Below are 19,249 nucleotides of genomic sequence, written 5' to 3' on the forward strand. Positions count from 1 at the left end.
CGTCAGCAGCTCCGGGAGGGAGGATGAGGAGCAGGAGCAGCAGCAGCAGCAGCAGCGGGCTGAACACGCGAGCGAGGAAAAGGCAGCAGAGATAAAGAGCAGCGGTACAGAGTCTCCAACACGACCACCACCAACACCCCCACCCTCTCTCCACAGACATGGAGCTGAAGAAGTCCATCTCAGACGGAGAGAAGGCGCCCAGGAGCTACGGGGCCGTGCGCAACACGGACTGGAGCAGAGACAAAGGTGAGAGAGGGGCATGGTGGGATGGGACTGTATCCCAGTGCACGAGCTGAGCAGCCTGGAAAGGGAAAGGAGGCTGGAGTGTTATTGTGGTACTTTCCAGAACCACACTGGGACTGCCATGCTGGCGTTCAGGCTCATGCACTTCTCCAGGGATCTCTATGCTGGGGGGACACTGGCTTCTCCTGTGGCTAGACCTCACCTGGGTGCGTGTTATAACTGGAGCCCTGCAAAAATGATAGCTTAGCAAGTGCAAGCTTCATTAATGAGGGCAGTGCATGTCCTACTGGATCTGATAGAAGATATGTACTGCACTGTACTGCAGATAATGATGATGCTTACTGTGCAAAACAGTCCTTGGATGGTGTAAATGCATATGCCAGTACAGTAATTCCCCTTGATTTGGTCACTTTATAAGTCAAAATAAGTGGAATAGAGCCTATATTGTGATATACGTCTTTTTAATGGCAGCTAACTGCTGTTATGTTTGACGCTGTGGCTCGAAACACATTGAACGTAAAGACAACAGTCCTAGAAAGTGCACTGTGCTCTGTTATTATGGTAGAATCCACGTTGTACAGTTTGCACGGTCCCGGCTGCTCGTGCTGGGCGAGCCCAAATGGTTTTAGTCAGAAGTGAGAGAGAGAGAGCAGTTCGGTTGAATCCATTTGAAACCATTAATTCCCAGTAATCCTCAGTTCCCTTAGTAAGACGCATGCCATATGACTTCTTTCATTATTCAGCATCATCATCTTCGTATTTTTTATGGAAGTTAAGGTCAAGAACACTTATTTGTGCATGGCTGGGACAGCCTATACTTAAAGGGGCTCTCCGGTCAAGATGAAAAATGTGACCGTAGCTAAATCTGTTGTTGGCACACTTATTTACCTCGTATAACCATGCTGGAGTATGTCTGGAGCGCGATCTTTAGGTTTAAAGGCCAGGAAAACACTGGTCTGATGATGTATGTTCAAGGTGGGAGGAGCTTTAAGGTGTTGTGGAGACTTGAGGGCTAGTTGACAGCAGTTCCTGCTTTTCTAACTCGCTGACTAATGCTAATAGAGGTGGACAGCTTATGCCACTGCTAGGAAGCTGAATAGCATGTTTATATTTATAATATATTAATATATTTATTATATATTATTAGTTTGCTAGCAAGATTGGCTATATTATATATATATTGTGGCCAGTGGTGGCTCAGCGGTTAGAGTGCTGGGATATCGATAACAGGGTTGTGGGTTCGATTCCCGGGCTCGGCAAGCTGCCACTGTTGGGCCCTTGAGCAAGGCCCTTTACCCTCTCTGCTCCCTGGGCGCTGGAGTTGGCTGCCCACCGCTCTGGGTGTGTGTGTGTGTACTCACTGCCCCTAACACATGTGTGTGTGTGAGTGTGTGTTCACTACCAGTGTTCACTACCAGATGGGTTAAATGCGGAGGACACACAGGTGACAAATACGTGCACCTTTATCCTTTATTAGCAGAATTGCTTTACCATGGAGGGCTTCACAGTGGTTGTGGGTGTTGTAAAATGTTGTGGAACAAGCGAGGTTGAGGGACGCAATGCTGTGCTACAGAATATTACATAAACGGACGAATAGCAAGTTCAAGATTTTGCGATTTTTAGTGTAAAATAGCTCTTCAACTCAACACAGTACAGCCAGGAGGCTGATAGCATGTCCCAGGGGTCAAACGCATGTAGTGGAACAAATCTGACAATTGCTTTCTAATGATTAAATAATGCATTTATTCAACCAGTTCTGTCAGTATTGCTAACGCCCCGTCTCCGTCACCACAGACGCCTTGACACGTCTCACTCGACACATGAAAATGAGTTGGAAACCTTCTCAAATACGCAACTCTAAACTACGTGTTGCTGACCTGACTCACTAGGAGGCTCACTAGTATTTACCACCTCGTGAGGTACTAATAAGTGCATTAAATGACGCTCTCGGACGCTCACAGCAGTGGAGACTGCGAGACACTGTAGTTAAGTCTTCCAGTGAGAAGACAGAGAGGATGCTGGCTCTATTTATAGCTGTTAGCTAGCGCAGCAGCAGCAGCAGCAGCAGGAGCAGCAGTGGGGCTGGTATTCAGCTCATAGCACTGATTAAAGCTGCTGGGCCGAGCACTAACAGTGCATAGCACTGTTTTAAAGCCCTGCTGAGTATTATTCTAGTAATGTCCGGTTGCCTCTGTGGTCATAAATGAACCGAAAGAAGATGAAGATTGATGACTTGGCCTACATCTGTGCTCCTCTCCATCTTGGAAAGGAACCATTTCTTAATTTGTTGTAAACATGCTAAAACAGCTACATCTCTAGAACAAGATTTGACTTTTTTAAACGAGGAAAATCTCCTTCTGAGGGCGAAAGAAACGTTTGAGAAACTATAACTGCTTTAAGGCGTTTTTGAACGCTTTTGGTGCTGTTTCATTGGTGCTGGCTGGTGAAGGCAGAAGGATGCTATATTAACCTAATGCTGCTTGGAAGCTGAATATGTTTATGTAACCATGTAACCATGGTGTAAACGGTCCTAAAATCATCATAGAAATTATGAAAATGATTAGTCAAGTATCAGAAATGCCTTGTCAGGTGAGGAGGTCAAGCAGCTAGATGCTTTAGTTAGCATGACCAAGCAGTACCTCAGTTTGGTCTCAGTTTTACTATGGCATCAACTTCGCTAGCTGTTTTTTTTCATAATCTTCTCTTTGTTAAAAGTATATTACACGGTCAGTCTGGCTCATTGTGGATAAAGAAAGAAGCCATGGTGTTAAATGACTAGCTGCTAGCTGGTTGCGTTTTTCGGCCTACAGATCAGTGCTTAGGCTAGCAGTCAGAATTGTTCGAATACCATATGGACTGGTTGGATGACCATCACTACGGCACTCTATAAATCCGGTCAGAGGAGTCAGAAAGGAAACCACCAGTGAGCCGGCTCAAAGCGTATTTGAATTACACAGCCGTTTAGGGCCCCAGCACCACCAGGGGCCCCCCAAGAGCACTAAGGTATCATGATAAAAATAGCAATTTTTATATTAATTTAGGTTAATCAATTTCTGCTGTTGGCTGCAGACCACTGTTGGGCAAATTCAGGTATGTGCCGCTTGGGTAGTCGATAAAGGCCCGGGGTCTCTCCCTATGGAATGAAGAAGCATCTGGTGCTGAGGTGGTGGTATAGGGGGACCCCAAATGAAAATCTGCTGAGGGCCCCATAAAGGCTTGGGCCGATCCTGGATACCACTGTTACCAAGTTAAAGGCAGAACAGCGAGCACTACGTCTGGAAGACAGGCACTGCTCAGCACCTGAATAACACTATGTCTAGTGTGAAACATGGTGGTGGGAGTATCATGCTATGGGGTAGCTTTTCAGCAGCCTGGCCAGAAGCATGAGTCAAAACAGTTAAGGCAAGTCTTTGAATATGCTTGAGTTGCCAAGACAAAGCCCAGACCTAAACCCGATTGAACATCTGTGAAGCTACAGTACCTGAAGATGGCATTTTACCGACATTCTCCATCCGATCTGATGGAGCTTGAGAGGATCTGATATTAAGAATGGGATAAACTGTCCAAATCCTGGGGTGCAAAGCCTGTAGAGACGTGTCCAAGAAGACTAGAGGAGCTCCGTACTGTGTAAAGTACTGCATAAAGGATCTGACTGCTGATGATCATTTTAGCTGTAGAGTTCCTCCAAAGCCTGGAACTGCAGAACCAAAGCTTACATTCATCCTCCTGATGCCACTGACAGTTATCCGAGCGCAGTGGCTATTTCGCACAGCTTTGCATTCGTAACGAGGTTTATTTTTATCAGATGGTTATGTGAGGTCATTTTTATTCATAGTCGGATGTGAAGGAAAGCATCTCAGGCAATATTCATGCTCCGTAAAGCGGCGGCGGCTTGGCGAACATTGTGCCATGATCAGCTGGACTGAACAAATGAATCAGGCCGAGAGCCGGAATGGTGCTCTTGAGACACTTCTGACACATAACGGAGACACCAGCCCCTCATTACAGTTAATGAGAAGGGCCTGGGAATGGGCTGGCTGCTTTAACTTTATCAAGCCGTAAGGAATGGCGCGCCATATGAAATGCTGTCATTTCAGAGCATGAGTGGCCACAGCTGCAGGTACAGATTGGCATCTCTGATGTGTATCAAGCAAGCCTTGTTATCGGCGCGCTATTAGAAAGAGTCGCTCAGCTGGGAGCAGCTGGCAGATGCGGTGTCTTTTGTGCGAAATTCATTAAAGAACGCTGGCAATCTGCCACTTACAACTGTTTACCAGACTGTGGCTGACCAAACGAGCGGTCAACACAGTGGTTTACACTAAGCCCTGTGTACTATATTCTTACAGCATACAGTGCATACTATATTGTTATACACTATGTACTATATTATTATATTAATACACTATATACAATGTACAATATTATTACACTATATGTATGATATGTACTATATTTTACACTGTGCACAATGCACTATATTATTGCACTACATTACACTATTTGTACTGTATTATTATATTATACACTATGTAGTATAGAATTACACTATACAGTGTGCTATACAAGTACACTATAAAATGCACATATTGTATATGCTATATTAGTCTATATTAGTACAGTATACACTGCGTACTATTTTACCCTACACACTGTGTACTATATCATTACACTATATGCTATGTACTGTATTGTTACACTATACACTGTGTACTATTTTATGACACTACACACACACTATATTGTACTGTATGCGATGTACTATATTATTATGTTATCCACATGTAATATACTGTGTAAATTATTACACTATACTCTGTGTTGTTACACTATATGTTATATACTATAGAATTACACTATGTACTATTTTAGTACACTATGCGCTGTATACACTATGTGATGTACAGTGTTATTACACTATACACAATGCACTATATTATTACACTATACACTGGGTACTATTTCATTGCACCATACACATTGTACTATATTGCACTATACGCTGTGTACTATATTATAATATTATACACTGTGTACTGTATAATTATACTGCACACTATGCACTAGGTTATTAAATGCTCTGTAATATTTCACTATACACTGTGTAATATATCCGTGAACTATACACTATGTACTATATAATTAGGCCTTACTTCACTAAATGAGGCTAGTACCATAAAGTAGCTCCAGATTTGAGACGCAGAATCAGGGTGACAGACCAGTAGACACAGGGTGGGGACACAGGTTATTTATTTCCTGTCAGTCTTAGTGCAATAAAGTCTTGGCCCATTGGGTTATGGCATCAAAGTATTAATATCCTCAGGATAACTTGCAAGGCAACAAACAACTGAGCCCAAGAGGCCACTGTATGCTCAGTGTCGCATATCCTCTCCTGCTGTTTCATCACAGAGCTGAGGCTGATGCTTTATCCTACACTGGAAGAATTGCTCTCTTAGACTGCCTCTTAGTCCGGGCCCTTGATCTGATTGCTGCTGCACAAAGCCAGGCGTTTGCTGAGTGGCTCAGAACGAAGAGCCGCCGGCACGTCCAGCTCGCTGTGACGCACTGTATGAGTCATGCAGTGATGGGAAGGTCGCTGCTGGTGGTAAAATATTCATGCTGCAGTTCAGGGAGATTATTTACACTGTGTGCTGGAGGTTGTTCGATCTGATCCCGCTTGGGAAATCTAGGCTTGTTTTTGCTTTGGAGAAACGCATGTATTCCCGTTTTTACAGTCCTGTTACTCTTACGAGCCTGCAAAACTGCTTATTCGGGCAGTAGTGGTTTATCTCCTCAGTAAAACACTGATATTAGATATTACACTCCTACAGAAAGTGGTGGAGGTTCTCCATCACTGTGTTCATCATTAGAACATCTCCAAAGTTCTCCTCTTGGAGTCTAGTATTATTTAGAGTTCTCCTCATATCAACACCTGGTCTGCTGCTGCTGCTGCTGATGGAGTTGAACACCTCCACGCTGTGCTGGCTAGACTGGGGGGCGTCCAGGAGAAACCTGGAGGAACCGAGCTCCGGTCCTTTTTATTGGATTTATGTTCACCTGCATCTGTTTTAATGTAGATAATAATAGACAACCTGCCCATGTGGGACCAGTATGGGTAGCCTAACTAAGAACCAGAAAGTTTTGTCCTTGAGTTCCATATTGGCCCCACATATGGATGCCCACCAGGATCAGTGATGGGACCAGGAGGGGTTAAGCATGGGCCCTGGTTGGGTTGTGCACTGCACATGGGGACTAGATGTGAGATTAAGATGGGCTGTAATGATGGGGCCCATTTGTTCCAGTTCACAAGGTATGTACAAACCCACCTAGCCCAGCAGATCACATCTGCATATATATATATATATATATATATATATATATATATATATTTTTTTTTTTTTTTTTTTTTTTTTTTTTTTTTTTTTCCAACTTTCCCTCTCCCCTCCCCTGTTGGCTTACATTTGAAGCAAAGCTGTAAGTCAAGCCTGTTGGTTTTCATCAGGTGTCAGTGTGGTTTACCCCTGTAATTCACTTCTGCGGCTGGCCAGGCCACCTTAGTTCGCAGGAAAGTACCTCCTGTATTTCTCCCTTATGGCCAATTAAGAAGGTTCTGCTCCAGTACCTTGAGAAGCAAGATAACTGTAGCAGCAATATGGCTTCTGACAGCCAAGGCCAACAGCAACATTAAACTGTAAGATACAGAGTCATACCTAAGATCAGCCATTAAATTACGAGCTTGTCTGCAAAAGTGGTAGGCTTTGTTGGGGTATCGGTCCCAGTGCTGCTGAAGGAGGGGAATTAAAGAGTGTTATTGGGTGAAAGGAGACGGGAATTAGAAGATAGTGAGAACTTGTTTGTATCTTCATTTTGTCCAACGTTTTCCTAACTCACATTTTGTAGTTCTGAGTCTCGCTAAGGTCACCTCAAAAACCTCAGGTAATGTCCTACAGCTGAATATATTGGAAGAAATTTCCCAGATTGTCCCTGTGGCTTTGCTGGGAATCGAACTAATGACCTCCTGCCTCTTGATGAGCAGGCAGTTAGACAGTTGTGCCACCTCAGAGTAGCCCCTAATGTAAATTTACTACAGGACGTCTTTAAAAATTATGGTCAATTCGCATGGGATGAGGAAAAGATGGGAGCGGCTACTCTACGTACGCATGACCATCACCTCCAAGAAACGTGATGATGACCAATCTTATAAACCACTTACAGTAATGATGTATTTTTAAGCATGAAAATTAGCAGCAGTTTGTTCTTTATGATGTTTTTTTGTCCAGAGTAGGCTTTCTACTAGGAGCATTGCTGTGAGGATTTGATGGCATTCAGCGGCAAGAGCATTAGTAAGGTCATTTCTTCTTCTACATTGGATGATCACCACCCCAACTCATCCCAAAAGTACTGGATGGAGCTCCACCATCCATCATTCCAGAGTATACAGTTCTTGCACTGCTCCACAGCTCAATGCTGGGGGGCTTTATACCCCACTAGCTCACCCCTGGCATTAGACATGGTGCCAATAGGTCATAAATGTGGATATACAGTGTATATTGTACATCCAGTACATTTGGGATGAGTTGGGGAGTTGGGGATAATCTGGAACTGGGTGTACTGGGTGGTGATCATCCAACATCCTGACCTTACCAATGTTCTTCCACTGCTCCACAGCTCAGTGCCTGGGGGGCTTTATACCTCCTTTAGCCCACGCCTGGAATTATGCATGGTCCAAGGGCCTAGACTAGATGTGTATATGTGCCTTTGCACATCTGTGTCAGCAATGGGTGAAAGTAAAAGTAACATTTGGACGTGCATTTGGACATTTGGGCATGCGCTGTATGTGGGCTTAGTAAGTGGCACACTTTCGTGTCATCGTTGTTTGCATTGCATCATTCACAGCAAAATCATCAGTGTGAAAACTGCAGTGTTAACTGTGACTCACTCAGGATATTTTATTAGTGACACTAATGAGAGTTACCAAAAGGAGTCCAAACAACACCAGGAGTGTTGAATGTCTCAAAGGGTTGATTATCAACCACACCAGTTTGTGTAACTTGCTTTTTACGCTGCAAGCAGTTTCTCTTTAACACTGATATTGCTGTCAGCGGCGTGAACACTGTCATGCCTCCGTGATTTAGTCGGTATACGCTCAAGTCATTCTGAGTGGTTTGACATGAAAAGATATGGTGGTGGTCATAGGAACCATGCGTTGCTATGGCAACCACACAAATATAGCCATTTCATTTACCATCTGAAACCATCAGTGAACCTACACATGTCTTCTGGGTTCTATATGGAATGCCATTGATTGTAAAATAATGATTTTTATGGGACTATTTTTAGTTTTTGCCTTATCACACCCTAAATGTACCGGTCCAGAAAAATCTGTTCAAGGCCAAAATGTTCTCAAAAGTATTACAAGTAAAACAGTGTCTCCGGCTTCAGGGTGTGTATTCAAAACTATCTGGTGCAGTCACTTTCTGTGAGGGTGCTTTCAAAGGCATTAAAACATTCCAGACGTCTGGTTCCATTCACTACCATTGTGAATAGTTCTGTCTCTGGGATTCTCCAGAATGAAGCGTTTTACACCGAACCACTCTGATTGTCTGTATTTACCTCTTAACAATTTTATTATGCAGTAATTTTTTTTAAAGAGCAGGAATTTTCAGTTAGCAGAAAATGTGTGCATAAAGAATTCTGGGTAGCTCCGCCCCACTGCCACAGTGGCTGTTAAAAACTTTACAGGTAATTAATTAATTAAAAAAAAAACCAAAAAAATGAACCTACTGAGAAGTGAGTTCATATTAGTCAGTACGGCCTATTATGTGGACCTCAGTGAAATTCCCCTTTAACCCTGATGATGTACGTGGACAAAAAAGTATTCGGACACCTGCTCGTTCACTGTTTCTTCCGAAATTAAGTCTATTTAAAAGAGTTGATCCTGGTTTTGTTGGAGTAACTGTCTCTACTATCCAGGGAGGAAGGTTAAATACTAGATTTTGAAGTAGCATTGCTGTGAGAATTTGATTGTAATCAGCAACATAAGTGTTAGTGAGTTCAGGATATTAGATGGAGCCCCAACCATCATTCCAGAGAACACAGTTCTTCCACTGCTCCACAGCTCAATTCTGGGGGGGCTTTATACCCCTCTAGCCCACACCTGGCATCAGGCAGCATGGTGCAAACAAGGTCATCTTTATCTGCTCCAGGTACTCCTCTACAACATTCGGCAAGCTGTGTGTGTGGGTGTGTGCATTTGCACATCTGTGTCAGCAATGGGTGCAACATAAAGTAGCTGACTGCATTCATTAGAAGGGGTGTCCACAAACGTTTGGACACTACGGTGTAGTTTGTAAGCTGCTCTGCCACACCCACACAGTTACACAGGCTCTGCGGATGGGGTGGGTTTCTGCTCTTGAGGGTGTGTTGTGTGTTTGCTGCTATTCCTTATGGCCCTCACACACACACACACACACAGGCCCACACAGGTCAGTGCTTTCGCTGCTCCGACAACATCTGATTAAAGTCTTCAGCTAATGAACTGATGATTAATCCACTGATTCAACTCCTCGGCTGAATCAGATGTGTTGGATCAGGGTAAAAAAATGCCTCAGTTCATGTATCTGTCTGACAGTGGTGATTCACCAGAATCAATATTGGAAAGTTGGAATCAGTCTGAATCATAAACATATAAACATATATTAAACATATTTCTTGTTGATATTCATGTTCGTGTGGTTTTAGAGTGACTCAGTCACACTGAATTGTACTGAATCATTGTGAGATTAGAGAGTTTATGATTTACTGAACCATTTCCTACACAATTGTACTGAATCATTGCGAGATTGGAGAGTTTATGATTCACTGAACCATTTCCTACACAATCGTACTGAATCATTGCGAGATTGGAGAGTTTATGATTCACTGAACCATTTCCTACACAATCGTACTGAATCATTGTGAGATTGGAGAGTTTATGATTCACTGAATCATTTCCTACACAATCCTACTGAATCATTGTGAGATTGGAGAGTTTGTGATTCACTGAACCATTTCCTACACAATCGTACTGAATCATTGTGAGATTGGAGAGTTTATGATTCACTGAACCATTTCCTACACAATTGTAATTGAATCAATGTGTTGGAGGGTCAGATATTTGCACACGTTCACACTGAGACACTCAGCCTCTCTCTCTCTCTCTCTCTCTCTCTCTCTCTCTCTCTCTCTCTCTCACACTCACACACATAAACACACACTGTCACACTCACTGTCTCTGTCTCCTCAGCAGGTCAGATGGATGTGTCCATGGCCGAGAGCTCCATGTCTCCAGACGAGATTGAGGTGGAGATGGCCCGGATCCAGCGGCTCAGGGAGGTGCTGGTCAGGCGAGAGTCCGAGCTGCGCTTCATGTGAGGAAAACAAATCACTGCCTGAGTGTGTGTGTGTGTGTGTGGGTGTGTAATTCCAATTTGCTCTACCCAATTGAAGGGAGGATTCAAACAGAAGCTTATTATTTCCATTTCCTTCAAACATCAAAGAGGCGTGACTGGAAATATAGAGCTGGACACACACTGGCCCTTAGTGCTGGACACAGATTAAGGACGAAGGCTCTCCACATTATAGATATATGGACAAAAGTATTGGGACATCTAATACCCTTCTGAAATCAAGGGTATTAAAAAGAGCTGATCCTGCTTTTGTTGGAGTAACTGTCTCTACTGTCCAGAGAAGAAGACTTTCTATTAGATTTTGAAGGAGCACTGCTGTGAGATTTGATTGCATTTATCGAGAAGAGCGTCAGTGAGGTCAGGATGTCAGATGATCACCACCCAACCTCATCATCCCCAGCTCCCCAACTCATCCCAAAAGTATTGGATGGAGCTCCACCACCATCATTCCAGAGAACACAGTTCTCCCTCTGCTCCACAGCTCCTCAATGCTGGGGGGCTTTATACCCCTCTAGCCCACACCTGACATTAGGCAGCATAGTGCCAACAGGTTCACGTCAGAAATGTGGATATAACAGTGCATATTGTACATCCAATACTTTTGGGATAAGTTGGGGAGTTAGGGATGGTGAGGTGGCATGGTGATCATCATCCAACATCCTGACCTCACTAACGTTCTCGTGCTAAATTTCAATCAAATCCTCACAGCTATGCCCCTCCTACAATCTACTGGAAAGCCTTCTTCCCTGGACAGTAGAGACAGTTACTCCAACAAAAGCAGGATAAACATTTTTAATACCTTTGATTTCAGAAGAAACAATGAATGATTGGTGTCCCAATACTTATGTCCATATAGTTAATTACATTATATTCGGGATAATGTTGATTAATCATAAAAAAAAAAAACAACAGTGCGCAGGCTTTTGAGCCGGTGGTCCAGCGCTACTGTAAAATCGCTGTGTTCAGAGGACAGTTCTGAGTGTGATTTAATCTGTGTATGGAAAATTGGACCTGGTTGGTAGATTGTTCAGTCATTATGCAACATGTTTAAAATTCAGTTCACACAGAAGCACAAAGCTGATTGCATGTATGTATGCATGTGCGTATTTGTGTGTGTGTGTGTGTGTGTGTGTGCACAATGACATAAAGGACCCCAGTCTTTGGCTCCAGCTCCAGTTGACATTCTGCTTGTTTGCTAGACTGAATGTAGACTGGAAGCTGCGGTAATTAAGAACCTTGGTGAATATGAAACTAAGAAAGGTATGAGCTAAATAAAGAATTCAGACAGACCCAACTCCCTTTGTTTATTATTTATTAGGAATGCTATTCTAATACTGGATAGGGCCCCCTTTTGCTCTCAAAAGAGCCACAATTCTTCATGGCATGGATTCTACAAGATCTTCCCAACATTGCTTTAAGATTTTGGTCCACGTTGACATGATTGCATGATCCCAATTCGGTTCTGCCAATTAACCCACCTGTTCTTAGCCCCTTCTTGTACTAGCAATGCTCCGACACTAGTAGGATGAGAAGTTAAGGAGGTCAGCCAGCACCTCTTATTTCAAACTGCATGGTGCACAGCTCCACCACACCAGCTAGCAGACGCCTAAGAGTGATGAGAGAGCGCCGTCTAGCCACCCGGAAAGAGCACAGCATATTGTGCTGTATCTGACTCCGGCTGCTGATGGCAACGATGCACGGCTCAGGCGCATTCAAACATCATGCCGGATGGAAGATGAGGGGGTAAACTGTGGTCATGAAGGGAGTCACATGAGCCATACTCAAACAGTCCGTGAAATTCAAGCGATGGTTGATTGGTATTACCGACCCAAAGCGTGCCAAGACAATATACCCCACACCATTGCACCATCACCTCCACCAGCCTGGACTGTTGACTCAAGGCAGGTTGGGTCCATGCTTTCCATGGCTTCATCCTGTTGGTGCTGAATTCAGACCATCTACCATCTGTGCACCACTGAACTGTAAACACTGCAGCCTCAGCTTTCTGTTCTTGGCTGAAAGAAGTGGAAGCTGTCGTGGTCTTCAGCTGTTGTCGCCCATCCTCCTCAAGGTTGGAGGTGGTGTTGTGCAGTCTGAGATGCTTTTCTGCTCACCACTATTGTATATCAGAGTGGATACCTGAGCTACGGTAGCCTTTCTATGAGTCTGACCATTCTCTGTTGACCTCTCTCATCAACAAGGCGTTTCCATCTGCAGAACTGAAGCTCACTGGCTGTGTTTTCTTCACTACATCATCTAGAATCATGCTGAAAATCTCAGGAGATCAGCAGCCGTTCTGACACCAAAGATCATTCTGCTGGTTGATGTGAACATTACCTAAAGCTGCTGGAGCATATCTGCATGATTTTATGTATTGCACTGCTGCCACATGATTGGCTGATTAGATAACTGCATGAACGAGTAGGTGTTTGCAACCCTTCCTCATAAATGATTGAGTTTCCTAACAGCATGCGAGTGTGTGTGTGTGTGTGTGCCTGTGCATAGTCTGAAGCGTATGATGTTATTCACGGGACACCCACAGCCTTCGGCTCGTATCCGAGACTTCGGCGGAATGCTTTCGCCGGAGTTTCCGACTCGATTAATTATCTCGTCCCGCAGAGCAGCGAGAGAGTCTAAACCGCATCAGTCTAATGTGATCAGTTTAATGCAGCTCTGCTGGGGAGCGCTGGGAGCTCGCACTGGCCTCCAGGACAGGACTCTGGAGGCTGCAGAGTAAATGTTACTCAGCAAGCAGTGCATTAGTGCCACACCAAACACTGCGAAAAAGCGCCAATACAGACACACCCTTACTCACACACACACACACACACACAGACAGCAGATGGACAAGCAGAACGTAGGGGGTACTGGACCCAGTGGGAGTGGACAAGAGAGATAAAGGGGAGAGAGAGAGTGTGTGACAGAGTAAAGATGAGAGAGAAATACTGAGAGAGAGAAAGAGAGAGAGAGAGAGAGAGAGAGAAGTGGGGGACAAGAGACAAAGTAAGACAGAGACTGGGGGAGATAGACAAATAAGGAGAGACAAGAGAGAGAGAGAGATAAATAGGGGGAGAGAGAGATAGACTAAAGATTGAGAATGGTAGAAGAAGAGAGAGAGAGGTAAAGGTAACAAAGAAGACGGAAGACTGGACGAGAGAGATTGAGAACGAGTGGAGAAAGATAGAGACAGATATTGTGAAAGTGCGCAAGAGAGAACAGGAAAGGTGGACGAGATGACGGACAGGCGAATAAGCAGTGAGGCAGAGAGAAGGTAGAAAGAAATGGAGAGACAGCAAGAGGGAGGGAGAGAGAAAGAGAAAGAGAGAGAGAGAGAGAGAGAGAGAGGTGGTGAGTGGATGAGTCATCTGCTGCTTTGGCTCAGAGGATTAAAGTGCCTGGTAGCTGTCACTGTGGAGCAGGAGAACGAGCGAGAGAAAGAGGGGGACAGACATGGAGGAGGGGGGATAGAGGGAAAGGAGAGAGAGAGAGAGGAGGGCGAGTGTCCAGATAAAGTAGAAAGGACTTCATTCTTTATTCATGCATTTACCTAATCAGCCAATCGTGTGGCAGCAGAGCAATGCATAAAATCATGCAGATGCAGGCCAGCAGCTTCAAGTAATGTCCACACCAACCATCACCAATGTGGAAAAATTGGATCTCAGCATCTCAGTAGCATCTCAGACTGCACAACACCACCTCCAACCTTGAGGAGGATGGGCAACAACAGCTGAAGACCACGACAGCTTCCACTTCTTTCAGCCAAGAACAGAAAGCTGAGGCTGCAGTGTTTACAGTTCAGTGGTGCACAGTCTCATCAGCACTGGACAGACTGGAGAAGACTGGAGGAACGTAGCCTGGTCTGATTAATCTCGTCTGGTCTGATTCCTGCTGAAGATCAAATCAAGGGAGCCACACAGACCGGCCCCTGGGGGTTAAGGGGTTAAATACAGTATAAGATCAGTCAGGATGGAGGTGGGGATGTGTAGCTAAGGCCTGGACACTCTGAGGGTTGTGAGTCACTGCTCTGACGTCCACCCACATCCTCCAGCCATGGCTCAAAGGATGATTACATAACAAACATCACCCCAACGTCTTATGAACTTGCTGCAGAATTCCTTATTTTTATAGAAATGGCTCAGATTATTGTTTATATAGATTTGTCCAATATGTCCAATAGGTGGTCCTCTGTACATTTTGGTAGTTGCCCTACTGCTGGAGACTGACCTCCCCGGACTGGAGTTGTGCACCCCTGTTATAGAGAGATATTGCCAATAGAATAAAACACCATGCCTAATGCCAAGTGTGGGCTAGAGGAGTATAAAGCCCCCCAGCATTGAGCTGTGAAGCTGTGATGGTTGGTGCTCTGTCCAGTACTTTTGGGTAGGGTAGGGTGGAGATCATCCAACATCCTGAGCTCACTAATGCTCTTGTTGCTGAATGCAATCAAATCCTCACAGCAATGCTTCTCCCAAATCTAGCAGAAAGCCTTCTTTCCTGGACAGCAGAGACAGCTACTCCAACAACAGCAGATCAAAACTTTTAATACGCTTGATTTCAGAAGAAACAGTGGATAAGCAGGTGTCCCAATATTTTTGTCCACATATTGTATTTTGAAATACTTTTTACTACTAATTCTTCATGCATATGCGATATACGTGCAGATGTGGCCATAGATCAGATTTCCATATGAGGGAATATTCTTTTTGAAGTGATGGCCCCTAGCCGGGCCTGTAGACATAGACGATAGCACGGCTAACTGTAGAACGGCGGGTCCTGACCTACTGCTTTTCTGCTTCATCTCTGCAGGATGGATGATATTCAGCTCTGTAAAGACATCATGGGCCTGAAGCAGGAACTCCGCAAGATCGTGGCAGTCCCAGGTAAGTGTTCTCCTCTGCAGCAGCACCTGCTAATATAGGCACTGGACTAAGGGGAGGGGAGCACTGGGTCGTTCACACCTCCAAGGGGTGGACAATGCCACTGCGACCCCAATCGCCAAGCAGGAGAAAAGCCTTGGTAGGAGAGGATGGAGATGGCATTGAAAACAGAAGGGTTTGTAAGCTGCAGGGTCGCTATGGCAACCAGAAACACTTCACTGTTTTCATCACTTCCTGGCGCTTTCCTCTGCAGGGTTGCCAGATATGCACTTTCCCCACCAAATGCTACTTTGGGAAGGGGTGTAAATGATCAATTCGGGGGTGATTATTTCAGGGCGCTTTCTAAACGAACCGCAGGTCTGAAAAGGTTTGAGATTTTGAATGTAGAAAACAGAAATTGATCACAGATCATCTGTTGAATATTGGGAATGTTGATTGCGATGTTGAATATCTGGCAACCAAAGGACAGATAAGCGCGTTTAGTGCCAGGAGGGACAGAATGACAGGCTTGGAGGCACATTGCAGATTTTTGATACTGCTCATATGTTCATGTCCATTTTCCAAGCCAGTTGTGTGTCATTCTGAGCCCCTCCAATGTTTAAGTGAAGCCGGAGCCCACCCAACACACCCAACAGAGAGAATAACCGAATAATTATTAGGTTATTCTCTCTCTTTTCTCTTTTCTTACCTTTTAGGTACATTTTTTCGGGCTCGGCAAACCAGAACTGAAGGCGAGGCACAGAAGTCGTTAGTGATCACAGTGCTCTGAAGCTTTGCTGTAAAGCAGCCAAACTGTGGCTAATTGTAATGATAGATGGAGACGGAGTCACAGATGGAGGACGTGGACGAGCTGTGAAATCAAGAGCTGCACCAGAGCAAAACGCTGTAGTTTTTGAAGGGAAAAGCTCCGTCAGATGCTGCTCCTAATGCTGCAAACACTTAGCGAAACTGGCTAAAGGCCAAAGTTTACTGTGTCTATCTAGTTAGCTCTCATTCATTGTTATCCATGTTAGCATATTGAGCCAGTCCTTTAAGGGCACTCTCCAGCCCGCCTGCCTGCGGCATTGACATTTATATGACCGCCAGTGAGGACTGAGGAGTGTGTGTGATGTGTTGGTGTGTGTGCTTGTCTGACGGAGGCTGACGGAGAAGAGTGGAGGCAGGGGGGTGGGGGAATATATAGAATACAAGACAGAACAGCATTAGTAAGTGTATGTATAGTGTGTATGCGAGTGTGTGTGTGAGTATGTGTGTGTGTGTGTGTTTCAAGGAAGCCTCCAGAGTCAGATTTCTATAGCAAGAAAAAATAGCTGACCTGGCACATCCTGCCCTCTAAAACCTCTCTTTCCACCTTCTTACATGTGTGTGTGAGAGAGAGAGAGAGTGTGTGTGTGTGTGTGAGAGAGAGAGAGAAGTGAATCAGCAGGGTGGGATGCATGGACACATTTCTAGTACCATCTCATTTCTTAACTAGAGCCAAAACCAAAAGCACAAGCCAGGAATTGGAGTGTTTTTTTTTTTGGGCAGCACGATGCTGAGAAAATCAGCCATAACATTAAAACCACGGAGAGATGAAGTAAAAAACATTGATTATGTTCATCTACAGTGGCTTCTCTAAAGCGATGGATAGATGTTAGGAGGCAGGTGAAGAAACAGGCAGTTCTTGAAGGTGACTCTGACAAGGGGGCAAATTGTGATGGCTAGACGTCTGGGTCAGAACATCTCCCAGACATCAGGCAGGTCTCGTGGGGTGTTCCTGGTAAGTAGTCGCTCAAAAAAAGGACAGCCAGTGAACCATCGACAGGGTTATGGGCACTTCATGCTCATGGAGGCCCCACTTCACAACTTACAGGACTTAAAGGATCTGCTGCTAACGTCTGAAGGTGTCCAGATACCACAGACTACCTACAGCGGTTTTGTGGCGTCCATCATCGGCGCCTCAAGTGGTCAGATTTGTCATAGCAGGACAATAATAGGCAGGTGTTAAAGTTATGGATGATAGTGTGAGCTGATATACAGTACATGCGCCTAGGCGGATAGGGGTCCCCAGAAAACCATTGTATCACAGGCATGGAGTTCCTGAAGGCCTCTGAACACTACCAGAGCTTAAGGTTACAGGCATGGGTTAACCTGTTTGCTGTGTTTCTGCCCACCCAGAAAAGGAGAAGAGCAAGAAGCAGCGGCAGAAGGAGGAAGAGTTGATTCAGAAGATCCACAAGCTGGTGGAAAAGAGGGATTTCCTGGTGGACGACGCGGAGGTGGAGAGACTGAGGTGTGTGTAAGGGAAAGCTAGAATAACAATAAATAAATAAATAAATAAAGGGGCGGACCGAGGGCGGTGATTTGCACCCGTTATTAACCTTCACCATCGAACCGCCCACCCCGCCCACGCGATGTGTTCCACTGATAATAAGGAGCTTGCTCTCGCACATGCCCACGCTTACACATATACACACACACTCTCTGATCTTTTATATCAGTTGGGGAACCCACATGGCTTAGCCTGTGTGTGTGTGTGTGGAATCCACAGTAAATTCCTCAATAAATTACGGAATATTTCTTATTTTGACAAATTTTGCTCTCAGTTCTCCGGCTCAGTGGAGATCAGTCTCCCCTCGTCCGTGTTTGGAGAGCTGAACTGTGTTTGCATTTGGATTTGATTGCATTAGGTCAGGATGTTGGATGATGATCACCACCCCACATCATCCTCCTCCAACTCCCCATCTCATCCCAAAAGTACAGGATGGAGCTCAAGCATCCATCAATCCAGAGAACACAGTTCTTCCACTGCTCCACGGCTCAGTGCTGGGGGGCTTTATACACCCCCCTATAGCTCACGCCTGGCATTAGGCAGCATGATGCCAATAGATTGATGATTTGCTGTTCCATGGAGTCCGATTCTATTCTGACGTTTTATCAGCTTGTACTTTACCCCTAACAGCCCTCTGCGTGGCCTCTGTCAGATAAGCCAGCCTTCAGTGAACTGTGGAGAAAGCCAGACGAGAAAAACACTTTTCCCTTCTCTGTGAGAATTGTGAAGCTCGTTAGTGTGTGTGAGAGAGAGAGCGCTCATCAACACCTCCGTGACCCAGCAGCAGTTCTCACGCTGCGTTATGACTCATTCTGCACTACTTCTACTCCAATTCCTCCCTCCCTCCCTCCCTCCCTCCATCCTCTTCCTCCCTCCCTCTTCCTCTTTTCATGTTTCTGTTTCTTTTCCGCCCAACTCCGACTCTCCAGCCCTCCTTCACCGCTTTCCTTCGCTCTGTCCTCCGCAGGGAGCAAGAGGAGGATAAGGAGATGGCGGAGTTCCTCAGACTGAAGCTCATGCCACTGGACAAGCTGGCCAGAGTCGCGCAGAGTGAGTTTTACTGACCGGAGGCCTCTCTTTTGTTTGCTAGTTTGTTGTCCATGGTTGTGATGTCACAACAGCAAAACCTTGACCACTGACCGCCTGTTCAGCCTCAAGCAACGGCCCCGGCCATTCCTGCTGAATGGCTGCAGCGCGTCAGTCCTGCATTCAGCATTATGGTTGCGAAGTCACAACAATAAAAAGGTTCAAATGAGGCGCGAGCTGAACAGAGCGCGAGAGCGAGAGCGAGAGAGAGAGAGAGAGAGAGAGAGAGAGAGCAAAAGAAAGCAAGAGGGCACGTAACCAGTGAGAGCGTGAATGCCAGAGCGAGC

At 45.1% G+C, this 19,249-nt stretch overlaps 1 protein-coding gene across 2 annotated transcripts in view; it reads left to right on the plus strand.

Moving 5' to 3' along the window:
• Positions 1 to 19,249, plus strand: part of bmerb1 (bMERB domain containing 1) — a 24,460-nt gene continuing 5,211 nt past the window's right edge. The window contains exons 1-5 of one of the 2 annotated variants that reach the window (XM_072683464.1): positions 1 to 246; positions 10,526 to 10,649; positions 15,495 to 15,568; positions 17,723 to 17,837; positions 18,844 to 18,926. In XM_072683464.1, coding sequence (XP_072539565.1) covers positions 159 to 246; positions 10,526 to 10,649; positions 15,495 to 15,568; positions 17,723 to 17,837; positions 18,844 to 18,926 — 484 coding nt within the window. In that variant the 5' untranslated portion in view covers positions 1 to 158. The remainder of the gene's footprint in view (positions 247 to 10,525; positions 10,650 to 15,494; positions 15,569 to 17,722; positions 17,838 to 18,843; positions 18,927 to 19,249) is intronic. The other variant, XM_072683465.1, reaches the window with a different exon arrangement.

Source organism: Salminus brasiliensis, chromosome 7 (assembly GCF_030463535.1).
Source record: "Salminus brasiliensis chromosome 7, fSalBra1.hap2, whole genome shotgun sequence".
Classification (NCBI taxonomy): Eukaryota; Metazoa; Chordata; class Actinopteri; order Characiformes; family Bryconidae; genus Salminus; species Salminus brasiliensis.